Source organism: Boleophthalmus pectinirostris, unplaced genomic scaffold, assembly GCF_026225935.1.
Source record: "Boleophthalmus pectinirostris isolate CB_2022bp ecotype Guang Dong unplaced genomic scaffold, ASM2622593v1 HiC_scaffold_14, whole genome shotgun sequence".
Lineage (NCBI taxonomy): Eukaryota > Metazoa > Chordata > Actinopteri > Gobiiformes > Gobiidae > Boleophthalmus > Boleophthalmus pectinirostris.
Genome location: NW_026571047.1, coordinates 30,093,965 through 30,117,436, shown reverse-complemented (window position 1 = coordinate 30,117,436; position 23,472 = coordinate 30,093,965). Strand labels below are relative to the sequence as shown.

The 23,472-nt window shown below is 39.9% G+C and overlaps 1 protein-coding gene across 1 annotated transcript in view; it reads right to left on the bottom strand.

Moving 5' to 3' along the window:
- Nucleotides 1–23,472, bottom strand: part of polr3a (polymerase (RNA) III (DNA directed) polypeptide A) — a 224,469-nt gene that overhangs the window by 182,030 nt on the left and 18,967 nt on the right. Inside the window, exons 7-9 of the mRNA XM_055150075.1 lie at nt 15,378–15,540; nt 7,422–7,558; nt 2,756–2,859 (exon numbers count right to left, since the gene is read on the bottom strand). Coding sequence (XP_055006050.1) covers nt 2,756–2,859; nt 7,422–7,558; nt 15,378–15,540 — 404 coding nt within the window. The remainder of the gene's footprint in view (nt 1–2,755; nt 2,860–7,421; nt 7,559–15,377; nt 15,541–23,472) is intronic.

Sequence of the window (23,472 nt, the reverse complement as noted above, 5' to 3'; positions counted from 1 at the left end):
AAGTTATCTGATGTTTGAGGATTCAGAATTAGGAGAAGAGAAACTACCGGTCATTTGAGCGAGTCTGGCAAATTGTGACGCCAAAATTAACAGAGGACAGAGCGGAGAAAGGAGAAATCTCAGTCAGCAGTGGTCAGTATCTGTCATGGGAATTTAGAGCTGGTTCAGACCTGGTTCAGACCTGGTTCAGACCTGGTTGAGTCCTAGCTGGGTCCTGGTTGGGTCCTGGTTGGGTCCTGGTTTGTTTAGTCTTTGAATAAAACATGCTTCCTTTTTGGGAGAAAAGCTCAGCGTTTATAGCCTGATTTATCAGCCTTGCAGCATTAGGATTCGTTCCCTCGACGGTAGACGGGTACTTTTTTTAATTTAACCAATCGCTGCTATTTGGTCGTGAGGAAGAAGGGTAGTAACGTTGTCCCCCTTTAAATCTTACTCCAGCTTTAAATCCTCGATCTTGGGATTCGTTGCGAACACAGAATGTCTGGCTCTTCACTTCTGGGGTTCTTGCAAACCGTCTAGTGTATTCCAATTCCTGATGTAGTCGCTGAAGAGAAATAAAATTGAGCGGAGGCACTAGGTGGCACCAGCCTGGCTACAGTGTTTAGACAACTTCCATAAACACAGAGCATGCTCGCTGTGTGTGACGTCATCATGTCCTCCAATGAACATGTGGGACACTTTTGGGGGCATTTAACGTTCACACTGGAGATCACACACAAGTCGAGTTTAATTGGAAATGTGAATGACCTCGTAAAAAAATCTGATTTCACAAAAAAATCTGAATTGAACATTACGCCCTGCAGTCTGAACGTAGTCTAACAGAATAACTGCAGCCTTAGCGATTTGATAATTGCTATATATTCTGTAACCTTAGTCTGAACCCTCAATACTCAGACATGTCACATTCAAGTACAGGGGTCAAATTTGGCCCACGTTATAATTATATTTGGCCCGTGTTATAATTACATTTGGCCCGCAAGATCATATCAAATATGTATTACAGCCGGCTGCCATGCTACTACGAATCCCAGAATGCTTTGCAAATGTGTTGCCGCCGGGATTCTCATCGAAGCAAGTTGTTATTTTTGACTGGTTGTTGGCTTGTGAAAAAAAAAAACATTTAAAAGGAGTTAAAAAGCTACAGATAGACTACAGAGACATTATTTATTTAAAATGTTGTTATTATTTTATATTATGTTTGTTCTGGATTCAATGTTTAAGCTAAACATTTAAGAAAAGGTTTAACATTAAAGGTTGTATGGAGGATTTTTTTTTGTTTCAAACTGTCAGTGAAAGATTAAAATACCATTACAGAGACGCAGCAGCTTTGTAATTATGATGACCAAAAAAAATAAAAATAAAAATCTATCAACTGTGGACGTGTTGAGGCCAGATAAACATCAGCCAACAGAAAACGAGGCTCCCTCATTTTCTATTGGCTGTTAGGTTGTCAATCAAACTCCCTAGTATAACTGACTCGTCGGAGCGCGGGGATTTCGTGGTTTACGCAGCGGTTCTTAGAGGCTTTTTCGAACTGTTGCTTCCTCGCATTTTGCACAAAGTTTGTCGCGATGGTGGATGAGAATCCACGACCGGTTCGCCACAAAAGAAAGTCAGTTTTTGAGGTCGCTGAAAGAAGAAGAGAAGAGGAAAAGGAGCAAAGCCAAACTGAGGTGATTCTTGGAGACCTCGTCCAGCGATGGCGCAACCGAAGAAGACGAAGGGTCTAAAAACTGACGCGTCGGTCGCTGAATTACCTCTAGACAGGAAACTTCAACAGTAATTCTGAATGCGCACAAGGACTGTCGCTGTATTTCTCTTCCCTTAAAAAAATCCTCTATACAACCTTTAAATATCTCGAAAGAAGAGAAAACATGCAGGTGTTGTTGATTTGTCAATAAATATTTAGTTCGGCCCCCGACTAAGGCTACGTTCAGACTGCAGGGCTTAACGCTCAATTCCGATTTTTTTGTGAAATCCGATGTTTTTGCGAGGTCGTTCACATTTCCAATTAAATGTGACTTGTATGTCACTCCAGTGTGAACGTTAAACGGCCCGAAAATGTCCCGCATGTGCACTGGAGACACGACGACGTCAACCGCAGCGAGCGTGTTTTGTGTTTACAGAAGTTGTCCAAACATGGACGCGAGCATTGAGCACCAGGAGATTTTAAAGTTCCTCTCGTACCGGAGCCAGAACATGAACGACTTACTTGTTTTAAGGAGGAGATTGAGAAGGAGAAGGACGAGGTTTTTGGTCCGTGGTGTTTTTGTGGGACAGCGGCAGCGACGTCCGTTGAAAGGAACGTGTGGATGCGGAGACAGAGCCAAGAGTGGTGAGTGTGACACGGAGTTCATTAACAATTTTCGCCTACTTCAGCGCAGAATAGTGGCGTTTGTGTCTTGTTAATAACGTGTAGGTGGATGAATGCACTTTGGCCGTTCACACTGAAGTCACATGTCAAAAGATCAGATATGTATCGGTTTCAGGAGCACATATCCAAGTGTCCTGGGTCACATGTGAAAAAATCGGATCTGTGCCGTTCAGACTGTCATTAAAAGATCAGATACAGGAACATAGAAGCCAAAAAATCGGATTTGGGTCACTTCAGGCTGCAGTCTGAACGCAGCTTTAGTCTCAGTTTTTAATGTTGGCCCCTGTGAAATTGAGTTTGACAAACCTGATGTAAACGCTCTCAAAAGTTACACAATGCTGATAAACACAAAGTATATTAGAGCACAAAATGATGACTCACCGTTTCATTTGCGTGGAGCGATTTTGAATGAAGTTTGCTCCTGGGTGAACATCAGGGCCATTACGAACCAGCTTCCTCATTAACTCCAGATTGGCTTTGTTCACCTGCAAAACAGATGGAACAATAACAATTATATTCAGAGGCTGAGACTGACAACGCTCCAACGAGACTGAAGTTTTTAGTTTTAACTTTTTCCTATTCTGTTTCATTGGTCGGAGCTCAATGAAAAAGAGTGGGCGTAAGAACAAATGAGCAGTTGAATCGGCTTTTAATTAATTTGCCGATCAGTGCGGATAAGACAGAAAAACGGGGAATATTACTGGTATAACTCCAGGGCTTTGTTGTCGTTTAGTCACTCGATGATGTTTAACTGGACCAAAACTTGGACAAATCACTGTATTTAGATTATTACGAGTTAAATGAGACAACAACAGTTAGTGGGTGAGTTGAATATTTGGTATTTTTTTGGTATTATACAAAGAAAAGGCAGATTAAACTCACGATTCACAACTTTAATCTGTTTTTGTTTCTTAGTACATTTATTTTGTATAAATAGTTGTTTGTGGATGAGCGTCCCCTGCAGGTGTCGTCTCGTGAGTCATGAGAACTCTGTTTCTGTATCGCTCAGCCCTCATTTTAGTCGATTAATCGTTCAGCAGGACACGTCTTTAGATGAATTTAGTTTTGACATGTTTTGTTTTACATTTCCCGAAGTTGTTTAATCCTTGTTTAGACCTGGCTGAGTCCTGATTTAGACTCGGTTAAGTCTGATTAGTTTAGTTGAAAAAACCATGGTTCAGTCCTGGTCCAGTCGTGGTTTAGTCCTGTTTGAGTCCTGGTTTAGACTTGGTTTAGTCCTGGTTTAGACTTGCTTTAGACCTGTTTAGACCTGGTTGAGACCTGGTTTAGACCTGGTTAGTTAGTTTTAGTTTAGCGGGAATACACTTGGTTTAGACTTGGTTTAGACTTGGTTTAGACTTGGTTTAGGTCTAGTTTAATCTGGTTAGTTTAGTTGGAATAAATCTGGTTGAGTCCTGGTTTAGACCTGGTTTAGACCTGGTTTAGACCTAGTTTAGTCACAGTTTAGTCACGTTTTAGTCTGGTTAATTTAGTTTAGTTGGAATACACTTGGTTCAGTCCTGGTCGAGTCCCGGTCGAGTCCTGGTCGAGTCCCGGTCTAGTCCCGGTCTAGACCTGGTTTAGACCTGGTTTAGACCTGGTTTAGACCTGGTTTAGACCTGGTTTAGATCCTGGTCCAGTCCTGGTCCAGTCCTGGTCCAGTCCTGATCGAGTCCTGGCTTAGACCTGGTTTAGACCTGGTTTAGTCGGGTTAGTTTAAATTATTTGAAATAAACCTGGTCCAGTCCTGATTTAGAATTAGTTTAGACCTGGTTTAGCCATGGTTTAGTCCTGGTTTATTTTAGACTTCGGTTTAGACTTCGGTTTAGACCTGATTAGTTTAGTGTAGTTGGAATAAACCTGGTCCAGCCCTGGTCCAGCCCTGGTCCAGCCCTGGTCCAGTCCTGGTCCAGTCCTGGTCCAGTCCTGGTCCAGTCTTTCTACAAGCCCACGTTTAGATGATGAAATGGACACGTGTCAAACTGGGCCAAACATTTGAGTTTTTCATTTCCACGTTTTTGTTTTCCATCTCAGTAAATCATTTGGAGCCGGCTGGACAAGTGGGAGTCTGAACAAATGAACAACTGAATCACATCTGAAGTCATTTGACAATCAGTGAAGACATGAGCTGGCGAAAACTGCAAAAACTGTTACACAAAGAAACAGGGAATATTTCTGAACATTTGGATGAAACACTTGGGGAAGTTACTGGCCCAAAAACACGATTTGTTTAGGGAATTATAACTTTATTATTGCAGTCACCCTCATTACCCTCGCGGCAAATCTGCTTCAAATGACACTTTTATGTTTCACAGTCTTGGTAATTGTGCAGTGAGAGGTGAGATTAATTTTTTTGTTTTTGTTTTAAGCCACTAAGAGTCAATCAAAAGTTACACTCAAACATTGTCCACAGCTTCTACTGAGAAATATTTATCATTATATCAAATGTTTAAAGGTCTTATACTTCTCAAAATTGACATCGATTAACTCTTGTGAGCTTTAAGACATGTTAAAATGTTGTTACCTCAAACCTTCATTCACACATGTTTGAGTAACTCTTTATTATTAGTCTGTCTGCATCTCCAAAGCTCAAAATGCTCTGTTCCACCTCGTGATGTCACGAAGCTGTAGTTTTAAAGTTAACAGCTACATTTACCTTTTGTTCAGTAGATTGGCAATTCCAGGACTGAAATGATCCAAGTTATTCTAGTAAAGGTTTAAAAACACCAGTGGAGCATTTCCTGTATTACCAGGGGTATGAATAAACATTGAAATATCGTATCGTTTAATATCATGGGCTGCTGTATCGATATATCACCAAGAGGTTTGTTCGTATATTTTACGAAACTATTTTGTTACAACGCTACAGTTTTGTTGCTTTTTTAGAGGAAGGAAACTCGTTTCGTCTGACACATTTGACATTTTCACTGATTTAAAGAGCCCATCTCATGCAAAGTCAACTTTTCAGAGCTTTCTATCTTCTAAGAGTGATGTGTGGGCCTTGTATGTGTCACCAAAGTGGTTTTTAAATTGATTTGACGTTTTTTTTAAACAAATTTCAGCGTATTTCTGCCACCCTCCCATGTGACGACGAACTAAAGCTGCTACAACGATGACGTGGCAGATACACCTATGACTCTTTTGACATAACAGAAAGCGCTTCACAAGAAGAGGCTTAACAAACACTTACCCTGCATTTTATTATCGGTTTTCCGAGGAAGTTGCCTAGCGACACACGTGACACGCCCCTTTTCCTGGGAATTCGTATCACTGCAATACCTTACCGTGTCCATATCACTGCATCACTGCATATGGGTTTGGTAGTCAGAGTGGTGAGGCCAATATTGAACAAATATTTGATTTAACGGGCAATAATGTCCCTAAAGATGTAACGGAAGAGAAATCATAACGTAAAATGAAGTGCAAAGTTCAAAAGTTAAAGTGGCAGCGTTTTCATAAGATGGGGGAACAGTCATAATCATAATCTAGTCCGAGAAGCGAAACATAATAATACGCTTCAAGCTCGGATGTGATGTCAAATCAGAGGTTCCAGTGGGAGTCAGAAGATAATCAAACACCGGGTTATTGAATTGTATAGAATCGAAAGTGCACTGTATCTAGGTATGTATTGTATCGGCAACTTCTCAACGATACCCAGCCCTACGTGACAGCACGAGGAGGAACAGAGTGTTTTCTGTATTAGAGAAGAACTCAGCCTAAATATGTACAGTTTGTGCGTTAAACATGTGTGAATGAAACAAAACACAACTCCAGGTCTGTTTGTGGTGAGAAAACAACATTATAACACGGATCAGAAAACAGTGTAATATGGGCCCTTTAATAAAATCCACTATTAGTTAAAAGTCTGGACTAGGGATGGGCATGATTAATCGATGAATCGATAATTGATCATTAAGAATTTCATCGATTACCTTAATTTTAATTGACAAACCGAATGTAGGTTGCTGTGTGTAGCGTGACCAAACAGGGTCTGTACATGTGTCTCTGCATCAGAAGGAGCGAGACACAAACAGTGGGTCAGTCTGCAACGTACCGAAGTGCACAAATGTGTATTTAACGATGATTTGTACAAGAAATTCCACGCTTTCCGTTGCGTTCGGGACAAGTGTGAGTCCATGTGCACAGTGAACAAAGCAGGAACATATGTTTCGGTGTCCAGAGGGAAAAAGTTTTTCCAGGTGAGAGTCGCGCAATGTCGATGACGAGTCCCCACCTCCCTCCCCCGTACGGTGTCCTGGTTTTGACAAAACGCAAATCTGGTCACACTAACCTGTATTCACCTGAGTCATGTCTTTTAATCCAACAGAAATTGAACCGCATCAGCGACACAAGAGCTGTAGTTTTATCTTTGCTGAGTTTATGCAAATTAGCGATGCAGTTTTAAAATTCGTTTCTGTGAAAGTTGCGCAAAACTGAATTAAACACATTATAATGTCAAACGGGCTGATGTGGCTCTAGAGTCGTTACGGTTTATATGTCGTAAAGTTGAATTTATTTATGCAGATTAGTAGTGCAGATAGTAATAATAATGATGATCATTTTAATATAAAAACGTTAATGATTAATCGATAATCGATCGTTAATTCTTCCGACAATCGATTTAAGAAAATTTCATCGAATGACCATCCCTAGTCTGGACACACCCTCTCATTTATCGTTTTATTTTTACTACTTTCTATATTTTAGATTCATACAGAAGACATCAAACATATGAAGTAAAAATCTGGAATTACGTAGTACTTTTGTTTCCCTAAATATTTTCTCACAAAGCAAAGAGTGGCACCTTTAAGGATTTGAATGTAAAATATGTTTTAAGTAGAACAGTCATTTAACTTTTTATTCTGTACTAAACAAAAGGTAAAAGATGTGAAACAAAACACAACTCCAGGTCTGTTTTTGATGAGGTAACAGGATTATAACATGACTTAAAGCTCACAAGAGTCGATTTTGTGTCATATAGGACCTTTAATCTCTAGTTTTTAGTGGCAGTAGAAAGCGCATACGGATCATAGACTGTGTTTTGTACCTTCTCGGGGTAAGTGAGGATCTTGGCCACGTGCACCGGGACAGCCACCTCATCGATCCTCAGGTTGGGGTCTGGAGAGATGACAGTTCTGCCTGAAAAGTCCACTCTCTTCCCGGACAGGTTACCTCTGAATCGACCTGCGGAAGACGAGAACAATTCAATATTTAACGCAAGAGATGAGGCTACCGTCAATTCTCTGTCAGTAAAAGCAAGAAGTTTGGAGCAGGTCTAAACCGGGTTCAAACCAGGACTAAATCGGGCTCTAAATCAGGGTCTAAACCAGGTCTAAACTAGGTCCTAAATGAGCTTTAAACCACATCTAAACCAGGGGCCTAAACCTGGCCTAAACCAAGTCCAAACCAGGACTAAATCAGGCTCTAAATCAGGGTCTAAACAAGGTCCTAAACCAGGTCTAAACCACATCTAAACCAGGGCAAAACAGGCCTGAACCAGGGGCCTAAACCCAAACTAAAACAAGTCCAAAACAGGACTAAAGCAGGCTCTAAATCAGGGTCTAAACAAGGTCCTAACCCAGGTTTAAACCACATCTAAACCAGGGCAAAACAGGCCTGAACTAGGGGCCTAAACCCGAAATAAACAAGTCCAAAACAGGACTAAACCAGGACTAAATTAGGGTCTAACACAGGGTCTAAATCAGGTCTAAACTAGGTCCTAAATCAGGTTTAAACCATACCTAAACCAGGGGCCTAAACCTGGACTAAACCAAGTCCAAACCAGGACTAAATCAGGCTCTAAATCAGGATCAAAACAAGGCCCTAAACCAGGTCTAAACCACATCTAAACCAGAGCAAAACAGGTCTGAACCAGGGGCCTAAACTGGGTCTAAACCAGGACTAAACCAAGCCTAAACCAAGTCCAAACCAGGTCTAAATCAGGCTCTAAATCGGGGTCTAAACCAGGTCTAAACTAGATCCTAAATCAGCTTTAAACCACATCTAAACCAGGGTAAAACAGGCCTGAACTGGGGGCCTAAACCCAAACTAAAACAAGTCCAAAACAGGACTAAAGCAGGCTCTAAATCAGGGTCTAATCAAGGCCCTAAACCAGGTCTAAACCATATCTAAACCAGGGCAAAACAGGACTAAACCAGGAATAAAATGGGTCCAAACCAGGACTAAACCAGGTCTAAACCATATCTAAACCAGGTCTAAACTGGGTCTAAACTTGCACTAGAGCTCTACTCCAAAACTTTTGTAATATCTAGTGAAAAACTGTTCAAAATTCCAAGGCCCTAGACCGAAAAGAAAAGAAACTTTATAAAATGGAAAAAACACAAGGGAGATGAGTGAATGCATAAAAGAGAAGGGCAAATTTTAATTGACATAATTTATTATCAGGGTATTTTAATAGAGAGGTCTACAGTCTATTCTCTGACAGTAAAAGCAAATGGGTTGGAGCAGGTCTAAAGCAGGTTCAAACAAGGACTAAAACAAGGTCTAAATCAAAGACTAAACTAGGACTAAATTAGAGTTAGACTAAACCAAGCCTGAGCTAGGTGCCTGAACCAGGACTGAACCAGGACTAAACTGCAGAACTAAACTAGGTCCAAACCGGGACTAAACAAAATCAAGAAAAACTGTCCAAAATTCGAAGTCCCTAGACAGAAAAGAATCAAAACAGACAGTGGCTAACTTTCTAAGGCCCCGTCCACACTAGTTCATATTTGAGTCGTTTTTGTTGTAGATGCAGTGTTCGTTCACACTAATCTGATCGAAAACGGCTCCAGACACGGAATGATCTGGTGCCTCCAGCTCCCACGAATTCATCTGAGTACAGATCTGATCCAGCACCGTGTGGACGCCTGAAAACACTGATACTCTGATGTAGGTAAGTAATTAGTAATTCACCGCCAAAACACGAAGAGGCTAGAATATATGTCCATTCATATAAACCAGGGGTGTCAAACTCATTTTGGTCCGGGGGTCGTATCCAACCTACTTTGATCCCAAAGGGGCCGGATCAGAAAACTCATGTCATATAAACCCCAAAAATAACAATAAGTTCAAATATTTGTGCAGAGAAACACAAATCTATTACAGAAATCTTTTTTTTAATTGATGAACTCTTTCTTTTACAAAATATTATAATATTATGAACAACCTGAAACTTTAAGAAAAATGTAATTTCAACACAACGTTTTAACATGAACTTGTTTAACATTAACTTGTATAAATAGGAATAAGTCAATTTTTCTTGGATAATCCTGCACTCGGCTCCACTTTTCTCATGTTGGACATTTTTCTGATGAGGGTGTCACGGTCAACAGTCAAAACGATCGTCCTTTAAGAGCGTTTGGAAAGAGACAAGTCTTCATTTGTGCTGCTCTGGTGGGAGGGGCCACGTACAGAGACACTGGAGACGCTGCTGTGATAAACACCACAGAGAATTAACAATATTTTAATAAAAAATAGAATTTAAATATTTGAGTAGAAAATCAGCCGAGGACCAGATTAAAGGTCTTGGAGGGCCGGATCTGGCCCCCGGGCCGCATGTTTGACACCTGTGATATAAACGGTCTGTGTGTGCGACCTGCAGATGTATAAACTCTGAAAAGTTTAACATGAAGCATCTCCAACACGACAGAAGCACAGAACAGACTCACCATCAGCAGAACACCCCTCTGTCACAGAAACAACACTCATATTCCACTGAGTCGTGTCCTTTAGTCCGACAGAAGCTGAACCGCATCAGCGCACAATAATGAGCTGTTTTTTGAGGGCTCAGTTTATGCAAATGAGCCATTTGTTTCTGTAAAATGTAAACAAATATGCTCAAAGCTGTGTGGATAAGGAAGGATTGCAGACACAGAAACGACGTGTGTGGACGCAATACGGTGATACAGTGATAGTTTCTGTGTAAATGGCGTCCAGGATAAAACAGGCCTAAACTAGGTCCAAACCAGGCCTTAAGCAGGACTAAACCAGGCCCAAAACGAGTCAATCAGATCTCAATGTGGTCTAAACCAGGGTCCAAACCAATGTCTAAACTATCTACAGTGGACCAGCACCACTTTAGCCGTATCTCATCAAAACTAAAGAGCACTAAATCAACACAAACTGTTTCCTTCACAGAAATGAACCGTAACAGGCAGAGGCTTTAAAACTTTAGAAAATGGAAAAAAGTTTCACTCTTGACAAAAACTATTCCTTAAGGATTAATTAGGAAAAAAATACAGTATTTTACAAGATACTTTGTGAAGTTTCTTTCCCAAAACACCAATTAAAGTTTGAAAAATAACTGGCACTGGTGGGGTACACGTTTTCAACTGTCAGGAAAATTATCAGCGCTGAATCCTACATAGAACCAAACTCTACCAATCTTCCCTAAGTTTTTAGTCTAACTATTTCGATAACAAGGAAAAGACTTTATACTCAGATACGGCGAAATCACAATCTTTTTTTGACCATAGAATGTAATACTCAAAACAAAATAATAGAAACTGTACCCCATTTTTCCCCATGTATTTTAGTTAAATTTGTCTTTCCCCAGAACAGATAAATTTATAAACAGCTCTTGAGGTCAAAATCTGTTTACTGTGTGGTGTCTGCATCTAATTTTAAAGCGTTGTATTGTCCGAGAATCAGGAAGTGCGCATTAGCATGTTGTTATTATTAATATTAATGTGATGACACAACTTGGGGCTGTTTTTTTTTTTTTTTTAGTATTTTCAAACAGTCAAAATAAGTATGTTTAAGTGATTCATTTATTTATTTATTTTTTATTATTATTATTTTTTTTTTACCCATTTTTCTTTTTTTTAAAGTAAATATGGTCACTGAATATAAATCTCTGACTTGCGACTGATAGACTGTATTGTGCAAATATTGTTTAGTGAATATGTGAATGTGTATGTGTGTATGAGTGTGTGAGTGTGAATTGGCTTGTTATTATATTATTAAAAAAAAATAATAAATAAATAAATAAATCACAGGTTGAGCGGTCAGATCCACTGACCCACAGGTTGGCTGGTGTGATTCCAGCTCCCACAGATGAATGCTGTCGTTGTGTCCCTTGGGCAAGACACTTAACCCACCTTGCCCACAGTGTCTGCGTACACTGGTGTGTGAATGTGTGTGAATGGGTGAGTGGTTCCTTGTTGTAAAGCGCTTTGAGTGCCTTGAAGGTGGAAAAGCGCTATAGAAAAATGTGACCATTTACCGTTATTATTAGGGACGGGCATTCGGTGAAATTTTCTTAATCGATCGTCGGAAGAATTAACGATCGATTATCGATTAATCATTAACGTTTTTATATTAAAATTATCATAATTATTATTACTATCTGCACTACTAATCTGCATAAATAAATTCAACTTTACGACATATAAACCGTAACGACTCTAGAGCCACATCAGCCCGTTTGATGGGTGAGTGGTTCCTTGTTGTAAAGCGCTTTGAGTGCCTTGAAGGTGGAAAAGCGCTATAGAAAAATGTGACCATTTACCATTTACCATAATGTGTTTAATTCAGTTTTGCGCAACTCTCACAGAAACAAAACTTAAAACCGCATCGCTAATTTGCATAAACTAAGCGAAGATAAAACTACAGCTCTTGTGTCGCTGATGCAGTCAATTTCTGTCAGATTAAAAGACATGACTCAGTGGAATACAGGTTAGTGTGACCAGATTTGCGTTTGTCAAAACCAGGACATCGTACGGGGGGAGGGAGGTGGGGACTCGTCATCGACATTGCGCGACTCTCACCTGGCAAAGCTTTTTCCCACTGGACACCGAAACATATGTGCTGCTTTATACACTGTGCACATGGACTCACACTTGTCCCGAACGGAAAGCATGGACTTTCTTGTACAAGTCATCGTTGCACATGATTCATATTTGCACTTCAGTACGTTGTAGACTGACCGACTGTTAGTGTCTCGCTCGTTCTGTGTGCAGAGAGCTACACGTACTGACCCTGTTTGGTCGCTCTACGCTACGCACAGCAACCTACATTCGGTTTGTCGATTAAAATGAACGTAAACGATGAAATTCTTAATGATCAATTATCGATTAATCGACTAATCATGCCCATCCCTAGTTATTATTATTTATATTTTATTAAATTTTTTCAGTTATATGTTGACCTGTGTTAATAACATGGTCAGCTGTTTGTGTAAATATTTTTTGTCTGAAAATGTATAAAAATACTGGGGGAAAAAAAAAAAAGTATGTTTAAGTGAATATCTCCCAAATAGATAGAAGTTTAATGCACTACTGTGGGACATACCAGCCAAGCAGCAGCATCTCCATGGAGACAAGCAAAATGGCAGAGCAAAAAAGTTACAGGAGATCGATTTACTCTGTTTTCTGAAGTGTCTGTCTGTAATAATGTAGTTTCCTCATCACAAACAGGTGAGGAGTTGTGTTTTGTTTCCTTCACACATTTTTAACACACAAATCTGCATAATTAGGCTGAGTTCTTTTCTCAAAACACTCTGTTCCACCTTGCGATGAGGTACTACAACTCCATACAGCTTCACCAGAATCATTTGGATAATTTAGGGAAATTCTGGAGTTGCCAATCTCTACTGAATAAAAGGTCAAAAAGTAGTTGACAACTTGGAAACAACCACTTCATGACATCACAAGGCCGGAGGAGAGCATTTTGAACTTAATAGATTTAGACAGACTAATCATGAAGGGTGTCTGAATGAAACAAAACACAACTCCAGGTCTGTTTTTGAGGAGGTAACGGCATTATATCATGACTAAAAGCTCACAAGAGTAAATTTTCGGTAATAAGGCGCACCGGATTATAAGGTGCAATATCAATAATGTTGAATTTTCTCATCTATTTTCATACATAAAGTGCACTGGATTATAAGGAGCGTTAAAGGTTGTATGGAGGATTTTTTTTTGTTTCAAATTGTCAATGATAGATTATAGAGGTGCAGTAGCCTTGTAATTATGATGACCAAAAAAAGAATAAAAATTCATCAACTCTGGACATGGTGGGGCTAAACATTTGCCAATAGATAACGACACTGCCTCGTTATCTGTTAGCTGACAGGCTGTCAATCAAACTCCCTACGTTTCTAGCGTAACTGACTTGCCTGCGCGCCGCCGGTACGTGGTTTACGTACGTCTGTCACGCAGTCCACAGACGCAAGACGCACAGACGCTGTTTACTCCACCAACGCAACAGTTCTTAGCGGTTTTTTTTTTTACCTATATCTTCCTCGCAGTTCGCACAAAGTTTGTTGCAATGGCGACAAGAATCCAGGAGCAGTTCGCCGCAAAAGAAAGTCCGTTTTTGAGGTCGCTGAAAGAAGAAGACAAGGGGAAAAGCAGCAAAGCCAAACTAAGGTGATTCTTGAAAATTAATTCCAGCGATGGCGCAACTGAAGCAGACGAAGGGTCTAAAGACTGACGCACTGGTCCACAAATTATGCCTGGACAGGTTACTTCTGCTTATTATGAAAACGTACTTTATTTCCAAGAGCTAGACAAACGTTTTTCAGGACACGAAAGCGATATCCTATGTCTGAAAACGTAATTTTCAAGGCAAAGAAAGAGTCCGCTTGCTGCTGCGTGTAGCTAGTTCATTCGCACTGAATCTCCGCGCAACCTTCTCTGCACCCCTTTCCTGCTCCTCTCCCCGCTGCCCGATCCGCTCTTCTTCCTGCTCCTCACTTCTCGTCCGCGCACGAAATGTCCGCGCACCTCCTCCCCCCCGCTCCTCACTTCTCCGTCTTGCCTAACCAACACTGTAGTTAGTTGTTTACAAGTCATGTGCAGCACCGGCTGTAAACAAACCTGTTTCTGGCGTAAGGAGGAGGCGGGAGGAGGTGTTTCTACGTAGGAGCTGTAGGGGAGGGGGGGTGGTTTCACGCATGCGCAACATTTGAAAAAGGACAAACAGTCGCTGGATTTCTCGTTCCTTGGAAAATCCTCTATACAACCTTTAAGTGAAACAAACGGACGACACTTGAGACTGATCCTTAGCCCAGGCATCCATGATCCATTGACAGATCTTGGCCTAATTCGACCAGCGTTTCCTCCTTGTCTTGCTGAATGTGTATTATGAATGTGAATAAGTTTGTTTTTTTATTTCCTACAAGGACGACTTAAATATACATTGAGTAATAATGTGTTTAATGCAGCTTTGCCCACATTTGTTTACGTTTTACAGAAACTAAACTTAAAATCACATGACTAATTTGCATAAACTATAAGCTCTGAAAAAACAGCTCACTCCTTGTGCGCTGATGCGGTTCAGCTTCTGTCGGACTAAAGGACACGACTCTGTGAGGCTCCTGACAACAGTAGCCGTAATCCATCATGCGGTGCGACTTCATAGTTTACCAAAGTCGTACTAAAACATTTTGACAGATTTTTGAGCACTGTGTACCACATAAAATCGGTTCAAGGTCAGTAAGCACCAACTAGAATTAATACATAAGGTTGATTTTTGAGAAAATTAAAGGATTTTAAGTGGGCCTTAAAGTCCAAAAAATACGGTAATCATAAAGAGTGTTCAAATAAAACAAAACACAACTCCAGATCTTGATGCGTTAGAAAAAACAAGAGGGGTAGAGCGCTTCACTGGGTCTTAAAAGAGTAAAAAAATATCAGTACAAGTGCTCTACGAGGGTTCAGACACTGGTCTTAGAACAGAAAATTACCCTTACAGCAAAATGTAAAAATAGGTAAGGTACAAACCCAAGGCACTCCAACTGAATATATTAAAAGTACTACTTTGCCCTGACGAAGACCATCTTGCTGGTCGAAACGTGTTGGCGTCCCTTCATGTAATAAAGGACTTTTAATATATTCAGTCAGAGTGCCTCCGGTTTGTACCTTACCTATTTTTACATTTTCTGTTCTAAGACCACTCCAGGTCTGTTTTTGAGGCGGTAACAGCATTAGAGCTTGACTATAAGCTCACAGAAGTCAATTTTGAGTAATATAGGACCTTAAATAGCCCTGGTTCTTACCTTGTTTCCCCTTCAGTCTCTGCACAAATCCTCTGGTCCACTTCTTTGGGGCCATGTTCAGAGGGATCCCAGAGAGCTCAGAGTTTATATAGAGCGCACACTGAAGCTGAAGGAAGTCCCAGTCCTCCATGATCATCTGAGTCTTTGCGCCCGTCACACGATGCTACAAAAAAAAGATAATAATTAATTAAAATCACTTACAAGGGTTTCAGGGTTTCAGATGGCATCACAACACTCTATAGGCCAAAATTAATATTAATAATTAATAAACCAAGTCAAAACTACAACTAAATCAGGGTCTAAATCAGGTCTAAACCAGGTCTAAATCAAGCCTAAACCAGGTCCAAACCAGGACTAAAACAGGGTCTAAATCAGAGTCTAAATCAGGACTAAAATAAATTAGGGGCTAAAAGAGGACTAGACCAAGAACTACACCAAGAAGTAAACCATGACTAAACCAAGGCTAAACCAGGATTAAACCAGGTCTAAACCAGGTTTAAACCAGGCCTAAACCAGGCCTAAACCAGGTCTAACACCAGGTCTAAACCAGGTCTAAACCAGCACAAAACCAGGTCTAAACCAGCACAAAACCAGGTCTAAACCAGGTCTACACCAGGTCCAAACCAGGACTAAACCAGATCTAAACCAGGTCTAAACCAAGAGCTAAACCAAGAGCTAAACCAAGGGCTAAACCAAGACTAAACCAGGACTAAACCAGGGTTAAACCAGGGTTAAATGAAGGTCTAAAACCAGGTCTAAACCAGGTCTAAACCAGCACAGAACCAGGGCTAAACCAGGTCTAAACCAGGTCTAAACCAGGTCTAAACCAGGTCAAAACCAAGGCAAAACTATGACTAAACCATGACTAAACCAAGAACTAAACCAAGGGCTAAACGGGTCTAAACCAGGGATAAACCAGGTCCAAAACCAGGTCTAAATTTGGTCTTGGGATTTTCTACTCCAAATAAAGCCTTAGCAGTATTTAGTCAAAACTGTTCCCCTCTTTCTCTCCCTCAGCTCAGTGCAGCACTACTTCACAATTAGCTGTATTTGTTATTTTTTCTAATAGTTGTAAAGAAATAAATGGAAACTACCTCAGTATTCACACAATAAATTACACATTGCCGACTCCAAAGGGTAATTTCCCAGGACGATTATTTCTGAGCAGAGCTAAAAGAAGACGTTTTAGCTCTTGCTTACTTTCCGATCAATTCGTCCTCCTTTAAACTCCCGTACAAGTCTATAAAGTAAGAAATGAAAGTTCTGCCTGATGGTCCTGCTCCTCCCTACAGATGAACCCAGTCAATTTTACACTCAAATAAACATTGCACCCGGGAAGCTTTGCCATTTTATCACTTTACCAGGCATTGAGCAAAGGGAGGTTAGAGACAAGAAAATTGGTCTGGCTATTTACTTCTTAAGAAAAGGAAAACAACACTCGTAAATGCGCACGGTGTGACTTGTTTTTCTATGGATATGTCATTGCTCTGCTTGGAATGTTTCACAGCATGACATTAAACAGCTCTACCTTACATTTATTCGATTACAGGTGGTTTTATAGCTCAAAAATATCTAGAAAAAAGGCATTCTGAGGCTACGTTTATATGATGACGGTCTGAAAAGTGGCGTCGCGTCTTCGCTTTTTATTCTGCGTTTGACGAGCAAAAGTGTGTGGAATTCGATTGGGTATGTTTGTACTTAACTCTTTCCCCCCTGGACGCCTACTAGGAACAACCCATACATATGTTACTAGGGCTACACCCATAGAGCATAACTGCATAAAAGAAAACAGACTTCCACGAGTGATTATAAATGATTTTTACACTCATGAACTTAATTGTAACACAGACATACTTGTATCTCTGGAAACCTTAGACTCTGAACTATTCATTTCTGGATGTTTAAATGTGATTCAACTCATTTATAGGTGTATAACAGCTCACTGAAAATGAGAGTTTACCTGGTCAGGTGCAAACTCGAAAACAAAAAACTACATTCAGCATCTGATATCTGCATGTTCTGAGTACTATATTCATAAAAAAATAAAAAATATACTTTGTCAAAGTATTTAAACAGATTTCATATCACCAGATACAGTATAGCCAAGTGTACACCTGTTTTTTACCTGTTGTTCACCTGTGTGCACCCAATTCATTTTTTTCCATTTAACTTATTCAACTCATTTAGCTTATTCAACTTATTTTATTTATTCAACTCATTTAGCTTATTCAACTTATTTTATTTATTCAACTAATTTAGCTTATTATAATATAATAATATAATAATAAAACTCTTCCCCGTCAGTGTGTGTCCAGTATTTGTCATCTTGGTTTCTTTCTCGTGCGCAGAGCTCCACATAAGCGTTTTTTTCTGTAGCGATTCTGTTATACATCGCATCTTGGAAAAAAAGACTGAAATATTTTAAAGGACTAACCTGGGCAACATCCAGATTTCAGGGCAATTTTGGTTCATAATCGAGTATAAAGCTCAGATAGTTTGTTGGGACATCGCAGGACTCCACACAGACGCATCAGCGGCGTTCTCACCTTCTCCCCGAAAGTCCGTCGCTATCGCTGTTTTCCACTTTATAATCAACTTCAACATCATCACTTTGAAACGTGTTTCGTGTTGTGTTTTTTCCGGAAGCTACCATCGTCACTATTTCGATTAACTTCGGAAAAAATCGGCGAAAACATATCCTTGAATCCTATTGGTCAGTCTAGTGTGGGTTGTAGTGGCCCCGACCGATCACAGTCTCTGTTTAAATGTGAAAAACCGAGCCATTTCTAAAGGTCGTCAAATCTCGTCTTTAGTGATACGGCGGAGGTGTCAAAAGTCGTCATTAAGGGTTCAGGGGGGGTCGTCAAATGTCGTCTTCATGGGGGAAAGAGTTAAAGCAACAAGGGCGTCTTTGGACATACGGAACAACGCAATTTCATCAGCTACTCCTTCCACAAAGTTGTCCCACCATCGACTGGTTTTCCAGTTCTCGTCCCTAACCGTCTGGCTCGACCGCGAGGACCAGGTGCGTACCAAAGCAAAATCCCGTTTGTTAAGCGAGAGGTGCAGAAGACAGACAGACTGAGCTCGCACTTTCTTGTTTGACTTTACAGCAACATCATTCATTCAATTCATTCATTTATTTATTTGTTTGAGCCAGGTACAACAAGATTCAAAAACAATAACAAAAATAGTGATATGTACATGACATATTTGGGAACTGGTGCTCAAAAGGAGTAGGATGAAGTTTTAAAAATGTATGGAGTCCTACCCCAATTGTTTTACATAAACACATGGTTCACTTTTTTTTCCCTTTTTTTTTTAAATATCACCTTTGGAGTGCTTACCTGTCATTTGCAAAAATATACCCACATATATACAAAAAACATATCCACACATACATGCATACATCACGTCTTGGTCTCTTTGCAGTGGAAGGTGTTTCTTGGCAAACAGCTGGTGCCTTTCGCTTTGGCGTTGACTTTTTAAATTCGTAACCGAGGTTGAGCAAGGGATCGGGATTTTGCTTTGATGGCGCTCCACATACAAAATGTTCGCTTCAAACTCGGGATGATTTCTTAAGCAGCCAAAGGTTTAATTTTTGGTCCTTCCTGTGGATGAATCCTGCCCATCGCCTTCGCCTTTCACGATTTTTCAATTCCGTTGGGAAGGGAAACAGTTTGAACGGAGGTTTGCAGTCACACACATCTGATTCCCTTTTGCATTTATGGAGTTCGCAAACAAATTTCTCGAGTCGTTTTCCGCTGTTAGGATCCAACAACCACACAATTAACGATGTCCGAATCCCAAAACTGAAATATGACAATATCAGAACCAGAAACAAAAGTGATATGGTTCAAAAGACTTGAAAAGATCAAATTTGACAAGAGACCGATCCCACTGGGAAAACAAACATGGCGGTTTGATGCTCATTTTTTCGGAGGACCCTTCCCAGTATGCATTGCGCAATGACTGGAAGTCTGAAATACAGCATGGATGTATTACAGATCCTTCTCAGTTCACTAATTGTATCTCTGCAGATTCTGTATATTTGTTGGGATGCCTCCTGTAAGTTTATTAGAGCTGCCAGAGAGGAAGGTCCAGCGTATGGAAGTGATCCGACATGTTTGTTTCTGTGTACTGTATGTTTGTGACTTAAACACGTACGCGACGTGAGCAGATCTGACCAGAGTTTTGCGTCTTGGGCAGTGTAGACGGAAACGCTACGGTGAAGCGTATTAAATTTTATCACTCTGGAGGGTGGTTTCAGATTTTTGCGTTTTTAAGCCCCAAAGCCTCTAAACAAAAGGCACTTCCAATAAAACATTTTGTTGTTTTTACCCGAAAGCGTTTTCATGTCTGTGAGCGGGGTCGCCTTTCCAAACTTGGTCTGGTTTGGTCTCCACGAAGATCGTAAGGTTTAATACCATACTGTGAAACATTCTGGACAAAGCAGTAATAATAAAAACCTGCATGGATAAAAGCATTTGACAAACCCTCCACCAGAAAAGTTACACAATGCAGCTTTAGTCCATCTCCTCCCTACAGATGAACCCAGTCAGTTTTACACTCAAATAAACACTGCACCCAGGAAACAGCTCCACAGATGCCAGACTTTACGACTTTACCAGGCACTGAGCAAAAAGGAGGTTAGAGACAAGAAAATTGGTCAAGCTATTTACTTCTTAAGAAAAGGAAAAAAACACTCTAAGTCTTCTTCCCAATGACAAAAACCCCATTTAAACCTAATAACAAACTGCCACTGGGTTTGTGTTGCCTTTAGAAAAGTTTACTCCAAAAAGTGTAAAATGAAACGCAAAGGACAATGATGTTACATGATGAGGTTATTTTTTCTTCCAAATACTTTAATATTACTTCAAAATGAAATGAATAACTATTTCTATAAAATATGTCAGTCCTTCCAAGCAAATTTTTATCATTTTAAATACTTTTTTTTTTTTTTTTTTAAATCATGTACCTTCAGCAACAGTTCAAAGATCAAATAACAAGATATGATGAAATACATTAGTTTATTTACATGATTTGCAGGTCTTTTTTTGTTTTTTTTTTGTTCCATGTTTCATACATGGTCTGTTTAAAACGTATGTAACTTTAGAACCAAAAATGTTACAGAAAAAAGGTAAACAGTTTCATAAACTAGAGTACATATGTATCTGTTGAATACATTTTTATATCAGATGCATTAACTTGAATTTTTGGCCTTGCTGTTTACTTGACCAGGCCCATCTGTATTGTGCAGAACTTGGGAAACTGTTTTGTTTATGAAATGTGCTGTAGACTGGATTTGATTTAAAGGTTTAAGTTAAAATATTCACATTACTCCTTCAGTAACATTCATGAAATAGTCGTCCTTCTGCATAAATGTTTCTTTTCTTGGACATTTTTGGAGAAATTTGGGGAAGTTTTCTGGGCCACTCTAGTGGCGGGATGCAGTCACGTCACAAGAAACAACTGCGGTGCATTGTGGGAGATGTAGTAGCAGCACAGAGTCACAACATAATGATACATTATACCTTTCAACCCCTTGTGGGCCACATAAAATGACTTGGTGGGCAGGATGTGGCCCGCGGGCCTTGGCCTAGCCACATGTGCACTATATTATGTCCATTTAATTCAATTTACACATCAATGTTTATCTGCAGAGTAATTTATCTGAGTGTGTGATGTCGTACTGTCCATGAATCCACCCCCAGAGTCATTTCAATCACGTGAACTTGTTTACCAGATCCATGTGTGCAACTCTGAGGCGCTGGTTTTAAAGGCACTTGTGTCTGATCCACAATACTGACTGACTATAAATAAAACTGAACTTCAGGCCAGCAACAAAACAGGCTTCACCAATAAGTTTGTTTTTTATCAAACTTATTAATGCAGACTGAAAGGAGCCTGTGTGAGCAGTGAGTGTTGCCAATGTGTCGTTTTGAAGCTACTCTTCTTTCTTTCTCAGTGTTTATGTGTGTTTGTTTACACAGGATATCCCCAGGTTTGACCACCCCAAATTTAAAACTTTTTTAAGAGCTTTTTAAGACCGCTTAAATGACAATTAAGACCAACATCGCACCCATTATGCCGGCGAAAAACACCGGATCCAATTCTAATAATGACCAACCAACTACTGCATCTAGACTCTAAAAGCCACTGTGGATTAAACCTTCACTTCCCCATGTTCCATCCAATGTTTTCTTCCACTGTACTAATGGTTTACTCATTGCGCTAATGGCTTACTCACTGCGCATAGTCCATTCACGTTCATTCACGTTACATGATTTCACGTTGTTTTTTTTCCCTCCCTCCATTTAACATTGCACTGCAGCTCGGTTGAGTTTACAAAAAAATAGGCTAATGAAATTTGAGACCTTTGTGAAAAAAATAAGACTTGGACAACATAATTTACGGCTTTTTAAGGCCTAGGCCGCAGCTACCCTGTTACAGCCCGTTTTCTCTTCCATTGGCCTTGTGTAAAGTGACTATAGTGGCTGTACACGTTACTGGACCTGCACTGATATGTAAATGAGCTGTGAATAGAGGTGTGAATGATTGACATTTACGTGTATAATTAATAGCGCAAACGCATTTACTGTTAAAGACTAATAGTGGTAGTTTTATACTAATGAATTGAAGATTTATATTGAATTTTTACATCACTAAATATATCTGCTTTTATATCAGCAGCTCCAACTCCCATTTTATTGGTTTTATATCAGCCTCAAAAAAATCCATATCAGTCGGGTCCAACTTGAGGCCATCATTTTCTAACTTATAAAACACATATAATGGATTCTTGAGACTTGATAGGTTTTTTCTCACTTTGAGAGAAAAACTCAGCCTAAATATGCAGGGTTTGTGTTCATTGTATCTTAATTGGATGCCAGAAAGAATAGCATATGTTTTATTATATTACTGTTAATGCTTTTAAGGAGGCTGGTACAGGCAACGAGATCTCAATTTAATTCAAATTTGATTAACGAACCTTTCCAATTAGCCCCCCAGAGTTTTGCATTTAATTGACAAGTTGCACATCCAGATTTCTACGCTTCTGGCCATGAAATTCAAAACGGGGCTCTTTAAAAGTTCCTCACTGACCTTCTCCATTTATTTTTAATAGTCTAATTAAAAAATAACCACTGGGCAAATTAAGGGCTTTGGTTCTCGTTAACGCTATGGTTGCAAGGTAACAGTTATGGAATTATCTCTACGTGTGTCACAGCGGTTGTAAACCTCGTCAAGCAGAAAAACTAAGCAAGATTTTTGTGAAACTTTAAATGTGATTACGTTAAAGAAGACATTTTGTAGTCAAGTGTTATAAAGTTAACATCTATGACATCTGTGGAGGGTCTGGCACCTGTTTGTAGCCATGGAGAAGTTACTGCTTTACCTACAATGTTCCACAGTATTGCATTAAATGTATATTATCTGCATTTATTGAGATACAGGGGATTTTACCGTCATGGAAAACAGATATTCTATTCAGATATTCAAATAAGAAATAATCAGAACAAGAGCAGGGCCATTTATCCACAGATCTGACCTGTAAATTGGCCAAGTAGCGTCACCTGCTTGACTCCATGGAGATAGATATTTGACGTCATACTATGGGACATTTCAGCAATAACGTTTCCATGGAGACGAGCAGACAACCTTCCACTAGAAAAGATGTACTCTATATAAAATCCTTCAGTCGTCCAGGCAGAAGTCAAAGGAGAAATTCAATTTGTCAACTAGACAAAAGTTTATTTTTTGGTCGAATATGTTTTGCTGTTCATCCAAGCTGCTTCTTCAGTTCTGGTCAGACACTGGAGGCCACTGCCTTAAATCTGCCTGAAGGGAGGAGCAAACTACACTGAAACTACACTGTGTTATTGTGTGTTTTATTATTTATCCATCTCGGGGGTCCAAGGACACTGGCTCGCAACACGCACTGACATGCCCCTTTTCCTCGGACGGCGAACTTGCCTGCTCGAACAACGCAGAGAGACGGACAGAATTCAAGATGTCACTTCCAAATATAAACTGTTTTGATTGTGTTTGGACGCTTTAGTGGTTTAAATGACCGTCACTCGTATTACTGCAATTC